Here is a 10,192-nt window from a genome sequence, read left to right as displayed (position 1 = left end):
GCACTCAGTTTGTGTGTGGAATCAGAATTATTTTATATTTCAAACTTTTGTTTTTAACTATTTCAAGATGTCTAGGAATATGATTAATTCCATTGTGACACTTCAATACTTGAAATTTATTAATACTAAGAATTCCTAACAAACCCAAAAATAATTTAGGTAGCTATGGTAATGTAATTAAGGGAAATAAAAAACATTTATTTTAATTCCATTATTGTCATTCATTCATTCATTCATTCATTCATTTTCCATAAATTCATACAGAAAACAGTTTCGTAGGATGTGGAAATAGTCACAAATAAAGCAGTATAATGTACATATAGTCGTACACATTAGTAAGTACATAATAAAATAAACATAAACATGCACATTATTTAATATAAATAAAAACAATTCTTACATTGTTGTAGCGTGAACATAATAGTACTCTAGTAATAAAAACCTAGTAAATAGCAGCAAAGCAATAACTACAAATACATTCCATAAAATACATATATGTACATATGCGTAAAATCATCCCTATCTAACAGTATAATAAAAAATACTCAATTTTGCAGATATAATACAATCATCCTTTAAAGAATTCCTCCAATGTATAGAAAGAATCTGAATACAGAAAGTCCTTTAAATTAACTTTATACTTTTTTGGAATATTAGAGATTTCTTTGAGGTTATGAGGAAGTCCATTAAAAACCTTTACTGCCATGTGATATACTCCTTTACCATATATGGCCAAGCTAACCCGGTTTATATGTAAATTAATATTTTGTCTGGTTTTTACTTCATAATAATCATTATTTGTAACAAATTTATCTCTGTTTTTTATTACAAACATCATTAGTGAATATATATACTGTGATTTTAAAGGCAGTATATATTTATTTCCTTGAAGAGATCTCTACATGATTCCCTGTAACCACGACCCATCATCAATCATGTAACTCTCTTCTGCATCTTAAAAACCGTTTCAGCATGTGACGAGTTTCCCCAGTGAATCAAGCCTTAAGTCATGATTGAATGGAAGTAAGAATAATAAATAACTTTCAATGGTAAATATAGACATAAGTGGTTTTATGTTCCTTATCATGTAGCAGGCTGAGCTTAATTTATTTATCACCTCTTCAATACTTGTATGTCTTTCCCAAGTCAAGGAGCTCTCAGTAGTCAGGCCAAGAAATTTAGTGTCATAATGTATGTACCTACGTTTCCTATACCCCTCTCAACCAACATATTGTTTTTTGCAAGTGTATTTCACAAGTCATCTTATATTTCATTTTATCAGCTGTAATTTTGCAATAAATTAATAACAAAATACTTATAATTAATTTCTTCTTTCTCTTTTTGTTTAGCTGGTGAATAATAAGGTTCATGATGTACCAGTGGCTGTCATTGCAAGCAACAGGCCTTGTACAGGTAATACTAAAGCACTGAGTTTCAGGCCCCTTGACTGAAAAAAAAAGCAGAACCTAAACTAACAGAAAAGCTGGTAGGATTGTCTCTACGTTTGATTAATTTACACTTTCATTCTTCCCTCATGCACTCTTAAGAGCATCAGATTTATAAATACTCTGATATAATTCTCAGTGCATTATTGTCTGTGCAGGATGCTGAGGTCTCTTCTCTCTGCACATGGAGCAAATCCAGAGATGATAACAGTCTTCATTGATGGCTACTTTGAGGAACCTCTTGAGGTGACAAAACTCTTTCGACTGCGAGGAATTCAGCGCACACCAATTGGAGTTAAGAACGCCAGAATCTCAGCACTACAAGGCTTCTCTGACAGCAACATTCAACATATTTCTCGATGGCAGATACATAATTATTGTGGATGAAGATATGGATGTGTCTCCAGACTTCTTCAGGTGAGAACTCTTACAGGTTTTGGTGTCTTGTGAAATGGGTAATGGCTGTGTGGAAAATGAAAATGCTATCACTACAATAAACTCCTGGTTATTCTCCAGTATCCATGTGATAGTGGTCATTCAGTGACTGAAATATTTTATAGAGCTGACTACATCTGTGCAATTAAAGTCTGTATGATTGTATACAGTTTTATAGTGATCAGTTGTCTCCTAACCAGATTAAACCTTGAACAGTTTCAACCTCTGTATGTCAGATCAAGGAGAATAAAATAGGCTGGGCATGTAGCACTGTGAGATGGATGAATGCATTGAAATATAGTAAAGAAAAGACATCACTTGGGAGACCTATACAGGGAACATAAAATTGAAAAAGAAGGTTTGAGGTTGTGCACTTGTTTCAGGTGGTTCATGACAAGGTCCAGCTGCAAAATCTTACGAGTACTGTAATGAATACAGAGGTTAGAGAAGTTGAAGTCGTTTCATGGCCAGGTGATAAGACTGTCAGCTTTTCGAAGACCTTGCTCCATCAAGTCACTTCATTTTGATCCAAGGAATGGAATGTTTGCCAAATGTGTAAGCAGATAATATGAATTTTGGTACAGTGTGTACATTGCAGTTACTTCAGCCAGACTAAGAGACTGCTGGAGGAGGACGAAACACTTTACTGCATCTCCGCCTGGAATGACCAGGGTTATGAGTACACCAGCAGTGATCCAAGCTTGTTATACAGAGTTATACAGAGTGGAAAACATGCCAGGGCTCGGATGGATCCTTAAAAAATCTCTCTATAAAGATGAGCTGGAATCCAAATGGTCAACACCTGAGAAGGTTTAGTACATTTCGGTACTGTAGAATTAGTGGAGCTTTAACTGGAGTATATCTAAAAGGATGAGGCACAGGCTTGAACCTTTCCATATAATTCAAAATAGGTTTCAGTTAAGGATAAAGGAAACCTTTATTATATGCATATGAACTTGAGTTCTCGAAAGAGGTAAATAGGACACTATATCATTCAGTACATAGGTATCAGCATTTATGGAGAATCTGCTGCCTTCCTCTTCATGGTTTAAGTGAAAATGCAGGTTACTGATTTCTTCCCAAGAAGTTGGTACCTATTTGTAGCTCAGAAGTCCTCAAGCTTCTGAACTTCATGAAGCATACTCTTTTATGCTCTCATTGTTATAATTTTTTTGTGTTGCTTTTTATTGTATTTGTTATCATTTTTGTTGTTTTCATTGTTACTTCTGTTCTTGTTTGGATGGGGAACTCTTATCAACTGGTGAATGCAGTTTCAACAATTTGAGGCTTGGAATTATTTGTAATTAACTGCTCACTCGTGATAAATATATCATACTTAAATTAAGGAAGTGCTATAAATTCTTCCCAGAACAATTATTAATATTTTAATGAGGTAAAATTTTAGCTTTTATATATTACTATAATTTTATCTCAGTTACATGGATTACATTTTTGGGATCAAATAACTTTCTTGATCATAATGCCAGTGTAAGAATTATGTTTTGTGTTACATGTCCAGAATTGGGACTGGGATATGTGGATGCGGCTACCTGAGGTTCAGAAAGGCAGAGAGTGTGTGATTCCAGACGTGCCTCAGACATATCATTTCGGTGCTTTAGGTCTGAACATGAATTCCTACTTCCAAGACGTCTGCTTCAAGAAACATTCTTTCAATACTTTGTCATATGTGAAGCTTAAACATGTTGACAGGTAATGCATATTGTTCTTAATTTAGTTGACATTCCTCTATAATTTATGGAATATTCATAATTTTTGTCACTGTGTAAGAAAGCATTTTAGTTAATATGAAGCAAAAGATATAGACATTCTTGTGCAAAGGAATACCTCAGTTCATCTTAACTAGAACACTGTTAAGACTTTATAAATTTAGTCCAAATAACAGTTACATGAAATTCTGTTTGTCTGATTGTACACTGAGACCCCGGTGTAAGATTGTCAGTGACCCAAAACTTTTCATGTAGCACATTGAAATTTAGGTGAATGACATGTTTACTGTAGTCAATTCTTATTAAATCTGAATTGTTTCTTAGCATCTCCCATGCAGTTCTTTAATGTAACAGATAAAATTGTAGCTTTCTTGTCTGTTTCTTATAACAAATCTAATACATAACACCCAAAGCTATTAAGAAATTTACTCTGTATTTGTGCCAGTAGGTTGAATGGCTACAAATATTAAAGCAACGTGCAAGGAGGAATGAAGTTTTGGATAAAATTGGAATCCTCATTCTCAGGTTTTAATCTGATGAGTATGCTTTATTAAGGTATGAAGCGTGTTCATCATATGCTTGTGTTATTGGACTGTTATCCCTTCTGCGTAATTTTGGCTGCTATATATTGTGACATTGACAAGAAAAGTTACCATGTCATGGACCATGAATGGGTACTTTTGTTTGTATGAACTAAACAATTCAAATGAAAAACAAAGCCTCCATTAATAGTTTAAAAACAGGGAATGTACTGAAAAAATATCCTGAGCTAAAAACCCAGGGGTTTCGTAATGAACTGCATGAGTTCATTTCATTTCATTTTATTCACCTTCCAGACATGCTGTGCTGTTGGTAGAGAGCACTAACCCTCCTCTCTCTGCCTTCTGCCTCCAAACACGTCTCCTCTTCCTGCTTCCTTTCCCACCCTCTTCCTCCTTCTCACCCCACCTCTTCCACCCCATATTTCCTCCTCACTTACTTCCGACCTTCCCATTCTCCTGACTTCTACCACTTCATGCTCTTCCTCATGCCACTTCCACCGGCCTCCTCTTCACCCTACCTTCTCTGATGCATAATGGTCATAACGTTCCTCTAGAGAGCAGCACCTCATAGAGCTTGCTTATCCTACCACTTTTGGTACCCCATTACATATGTACTGTATCAAGTTATTGAAATTAGGTATTTGCAACAACGCAGAACATAGTAAGCGTTACTAGAAGTTTCTTTCTTGAGTGAGATTTTGCTCCATATTCAGTCATGATATAAATTCATATGTTGATGTTTCATTGGACTTCATAGAGTACTCCCATAACATTATTCTGCAAATTGTTTCAGTGCTTCAAGATCTGCGACCTTGATGTTCGAGGTTATCACAAGAGTATGTGGAGACTGCACATGAAGGGCAGTGAATTGCTTGTCGTTGGACTGCCGTACTCAGAGTATTCGTAAGTAAGACTTCTAGAAACACAAATATGAATACTGTAGTGCTAATAAAAGTCTCAATGAAATGATAAAGCCTTTCGAGGGTCCATCATCATCATATCCTAATGTAGATTGTTACATTGTCATCAGAAGGAAACTAGTTTCTTTTTTCAGCACACAGTTGGAACCTGAATCATGTTACTGGAGATCCCATTTTCTTCATAAGGTTGCCTACCCAAGGTATGATGTATGGTCAGAGATGATTTGGACACTGTTTACCATCTCTTTAAGTGAACTTTGCTGCCTCTGTTTTTTGGGCAGTTGATGACAGGTGGCAGGTTCTTCTGTCATTATTGGTATTTAACAAGCTACAGACCATCACACACCAAAAGACTGCAGTATTCACTGTCCCATGCGTCTCAGATTGCATAGTTTCATATAAGTTGGTTCCAAAATTATACCTTGTTTTTAGGTGTGCAGATACTTCAGGTTGGTCCAGGATGGTTCCCTGTTGCAGTTTGGGTGCTGGGGCACTGCCCTAACGCTTCTATCATGGACAGTGTTGTCAAACTTCAATACTTGTTATTAAAATCTACGCTTCTTTCATTCATTCTTCACAGATTACAATTTTGCTTCAATAGTACAGTTCTGTATTCATGAAAATTCTTGAAAGGATCATTTCAAAAATATTTTTATTGAAGGTTTTACAGACTTTAAATGTAAAAACCCTTTTACATTATTTCATTTTTGATCTCTATGCCTGAGATAGAATTCTCAGCCTCTTTAAAAGACACAGTTTTCATGATCAGTGTTTTAAAGGTTTCTGCAATTAAAGGAACAAAGTTAGCACTATGTTAGTGACGAGAACTGCCTCGAATCAAGTTTCCCGCCCATTTATTTCAATTTGGAGCTGTGTGCCAGAGTGCTGCAGCTCTTTGCTTTTGGGACTACATCCATACCTCTGTCTGACTCTAACATTTCATGTTCAGGGGTTGTAACATGAAGTTATGAACAAGCATGACAGTTATTTTTATCAGTTACATGTGATATGTTAATACAGGGAATATTATTTATTTCAGAAAATTCAAACCATCGAATGTCACTCCAGTTTATTTGGAAGAGAAGACTAATGTCAGATAGCAGAAGGTAACAGCATTTAGAAGATTCTTGGATCCCACATTGCCGTGAAGATGAGCCTTCTGTGATACAGAGATCTTAATTTGAAGATAGGACATTATTTTAAGGCTTTATCGTCTTGCCTGTGCCAATTCATTATGAGAAACTGTAAAGAACTGTTCTTCTTAAGATGCCAGAACTGTGTGCTGATTTCTGCTCTCCGTGATATGTGACAGTAAAAGGGGAGTGTACATTGTGAATGTGTACCAGAATGAAAATATTATTGTAGATCCATAGAAAGAAGTAGGTATACCATCTGAGTTGGAGTTACCAATTTACAAGTACAGTAAATTCCTGTTTGTCTGCTATCCAGGCATCCAGGATTTTCATTCAGCTGGCAAAAATTTCTAAGAGAATTATAAAGTCATTAAAATAATTATGAGTGTATTTTCACTCACTATACACTAGTCCTCCCAGCTTCCACTAGCAGCACTACCCATTATGCAGAGGCTAGTTGAAATTGTGTTATTGAGAATTCAAAATCTTTCACCTGTCAATCTGCAGTACTGTATGGGAATAGTCCATGCAAGAACTAAAGCAAGAATGTGATATTTTGATTATAAATTAGGTTTCGGCAAGAACTTTTCTCATGAAAACAGCAGATTCATGTAACTGGCAGACCCCATTCTCTATACATGCCAAGTAATTGTGGTTTACTATACTAATTAATAGGATAGATTCATCTTACGTATAAATGAAAACATATAAATCAAGATTTTGTAATTTCATTTTTAGTACCAAATTTACACCTGTGAGACCATTCGTAAGTTTCTTAGCAAATATGTTAACAAACCACTGATCACTCATGTGGCTGTGTGGAAACAGCTCTATTTAAATCAGTAGTGTACTAAGACATAAAAAGTGGTATGTCACAAACAATCATGGAAAAAATTCTTAGTGAACCATTAATGAATTCTGTGGCTCCATTTACATCAGTGGTTCACTGAGATGTGGCAGAAAAGTGGCACAACACAAATTAACACGGAAAAAGAGATTTAGCCTTTTGTACCAGGTTGAGGTAAGCTATTTGTAATTCCCTGGTTGCATTACTGTAGTTGAAAGAGGCCTCATAAGAATTTGTAAGATTTGTAATTCTTTGTTAAATTGGTAAATTCTCTGAAGCTCTTATTACATCAGAAAGTGGCATATCTTCCTCTTTGTCCTGGAATACATGTGAAATTAATTTGGAAAATGAAATGGATACTGACTGGCACTGAACCATATCTGCGACTTTGAGTAGTGTTGTTTGTTACAGAAGGAATGTTACTGTAAAATTGCTGAAGAATCCTATAATTTTGTGCTTCTCAAACTGTTTCATGTTGTAACACAAATGGATATTGCTTTGTTTACAAGGATGAAATCCAGGAAAAACTGCCATCTTATGTTTCCTGCAGTTTTGTAAAATATGAATATACAGCTGCTTCAAGAGTAGGATTTTTCAGAAAAATAAATTTTATTTTTATATTGAATAGAAGTTTTTGCTGATATCAGATATGCCCATACAATATACATTATTTGACACATTCATTTTCCTCTGTTCTGCCCATATTTTATAAATTAAGAATGCAGAGATCTCGTACAGATGGTTATTGATTCTTCTCTACAAAAGTGGGGGCCTTGAAGACTCACAACCCTACAGGCCTACACAGCCTGTTAATGGGATAGCTTTACCTTTCTTTTTCCTTTCTTTACCAGTACAGCCTATCCAAGTTTTCCATAGTCCTTAAACTAGAAAAATACTCCACCTCAGTCATGTAGCCTGAACCTAGTCTAGCTAATATTAATGTGAGATGTTAAGGCTGACTTGATCCTGCTCTGAACTGCACAGCCAGGGCATTCAGCCACCATGAGCTTTGCATAGGATAGCTAAGCCAGACTAGCAGGAGACCTAGGTAAGGCAAGTGAAAAGCCTAATTTTCCTACGTTTCCAGGCTTGAGTAGCCCATTACTCCTATCCCTCATCCACAGCAAGCAGGCCAAAATTTGTCCAGCCCAAGAACAGTCTAATTATCACAGAATTTAGGTTCTGATAGGGACTTGAAGTGGCTAGATTAATGACTGTGGAACAAGCATATATATTCCTGAGGAATAACCTAGCCTGGTCATTGCTGCACATGACAACTAGCCTGAAAACAGCGTAGCTATTCTGGCTAGTCAGCAGAGATCTAATGTATCTTAACAATAAACAAAAGCAGTTTAAAAACTGCCTCCATCTGCAGATAGTGTCATAATCCGGACGACAGATGTCACGAAAGGCCAATCGCCAAACCACGTGATCACATTGACCAATCACAATCGCTGTAAGCGTAGCAGACTTTGGGCCAATGACAACACAGTTCGCGTCAAACAGCAAAAGTGTGATGTAGTGGTAAGCGTGGTAAGTGCCGGTAAGTGCTGCCAATGTTAGGATATAGTTTGGATTGGCTTGTCAGGTTGGTCAGTTTGAAGGGGGAAGGTGGGAGTTTGGTTATGTTAAGTTCAATTAAGGTTACAGGATTTTAATTAATTAGTAATATTCGGTAATATTTACGCAGGTTGAGATAGTGTGACGTAACATGTGTGATATATTTGAAATGTAAAAGCAGTGATGATTTCATATAAATTTGTTCAGTAAGCAGGAGAAGAGTGTATTTGACAAATAATGTTCATCGTACATCTTCATGAATATATAAATTTGAATTATGTAGACTCTTATTAGAGGTGCAGCTGCAGTTCTGCAGTTGGGTTATGGTTGAACGTGTCTGTGCCCGTCACTGTGACTGAAAGAATTAACAAACTCACAGTCAGTATGCTGTGGAATGAAACAGATATGTCATGTAATGACAAAGTTCTAGATGCTGATTTTATGTGCAAAATAATGATTACTCTTAATATTCGTGTTAGAAATTAAGAATTTGAAGTTTGCCATTACGGGATCATATTGGAGGGAGAGGGAAGCTCTCCTTAGAAATGTTATGCAGGTTTATATAATTCGTTATTTGTTAGAAGAAAAGCGTAATATTATTACAGGTACTTACTAAGCAGCACTTCACAGTATAGATTAGTTTGTATCTGGCGTTGTAGGAGAGTTTAAAAGTGGATACAAATTTTGTGGTAAACACTTTTCTGTATTGGTAAGTATGAGCTTGGTCATAGTGAACTGTAAGTAATGATGCTTCACTATTTCAGTTACTTTCTTTGCAAATAATTTTGCAGTATGAAAGTTTGTGTTGAATCCCATCAATTCTCCATGCCTTACATAGTCTTTTGAATGGTTTGTAGCCATATTTTATTAATTGTTGAGCAGAATATTAACACTGTTTTTGTAATGATGGAACTGATACATAACTCAAGTTCTTGGGAAGATCAGCATTTTCATTTTATGAGCTGATTGTCCTTGATGTTTGTTATTGTGCTTGAATATTCTTGTTCACTTTGTTTCCGGTTCTTCTAGAACCAATATTTGGTCCCCGCTAATAATCTAGTCTAGATAATTGCATTTTATAAAAGCTGTACTGACAACAGAGTTTGTGAAACAGTGAAAATTACAAATGTGGCTATGGATATCATGGTGTTTTGCCTGTAGTAGCTGAAATGTAGGGGGCAGAATTATATAATTATTGAATGAGAAATTTGGTTGGACAGGAAATTGGAAATGGAAAATTAGCATAAGTTCTTCCATGAAATTTTTGATATATAAGTAGTGCAGGATTGCATGGCTTGCATTTGTAAGGGAATGTAAATTAATTTCCCATTTTTAAGGAGCTGAAGTCTTTACTTTAATATATTTTTACAGTGTTCTAATATGGAGAGATCTTTGAACAAAATTTACTGAGTGTATGGGTATTATTAGTATCTTTCCTTTAGGCTAGTATGTGTACCAGCAGTTACTTGATCTGTATTGACAAACTTGGCAAAAGTCTCACACATTTACCATTGCACTGTATTTTTCAATCTTGATGCAAAAACTGAACCTGAGAGTACCAGCAAACATGTTTGTGTGTGTGT

The 10,192-nt window shown here is 35.7% G+C and overlaps 1 protein-coding gene across 2 annotated transcripts; it reads left to right on the top strand.

The window, feature by feature from the left end:
- The first annotated feature begins 1,549 nt into the window (after positions 1-1,549).
- Positions 1,550-6,582, top strand: LOC111862838 (protein O-linked-mannose beta-1,2-N-acetylglucosaminyltransferase 1-like). Of its 2 annotated transcripts, XR_002842501.2 has the most exons (5): positions 1,550-1,862; positions 2,264-2,435; positions 3,400-3,590; positions 4,943-5,052; positions 6,109-6,582. XR_002842501.2 is itself a non-coding variant. In XM_033750813.1 (4 exons), the coding sequence occupies exons 1-3, from the start codon at positions 2,544-2,546 to the stop codon at positions 5,004-5,006; spliced, it is 402 nt and encodes a 133-aa protein (XP_033606704.1). In that variant the 5' UTR covers positions 2,127-2,543; the 3' UTR covers positions 5,007-5,052; positions 6,109-6,582. The 2 variants fall into 2 exon arrangements, 1 of the variants encoding a protein (XP_033606704.1); XM_033750813.1 differs by lacking the exon at positions 1,550-1,862 and having other exon boundaries at positions 2,127-2,690.
- The last annotated feature ends 3,610 nt before the right edge of the window (positions 6,583-10,192 follow it).

The sequence above is a fragment of the Cryptotermes secundus genome, unplaced genomic scaffold, assembly GCF_002891405.2.
Source record: "Cryptotermes secundus unplaced genomic scaffold, Csec_1.0 scaffold462, whole genome shotgun sequence".
In the NCBI taxonomy this organism is placed as follows: Eukaryota; Metazoa; Arthropoda; class Insecta; order Blattodea; family Kalotermitidae; genus Cryptotermes; species Cryptotermes secundus.
This window is presented reverse-complemented; position numbering and strand designations above follow the sequence as displayed.

Coding starts and splice junctions, on each gene's coding strand:
- LOC111862838 (XM_033750813.1), top strand. CDS start 2,544: ATGACCAGGGTTATGAGTACACCAGCAGTGATCCAAGCTTGTTATACA. Junction 2,691..3,399: donor AATGGTCAACACCTGAGAAG/GTTTAGTACATT, acceptor TTACATGTCCAG/AATTGGGACTGGGATATGTG. Junction 3,591..4,942: donor AAGCTTAAACATGTTGACAG/GTAATGCATATT, acceptor AAATTGTTTCAG/TGCTTCAAGATCTGCGACCT.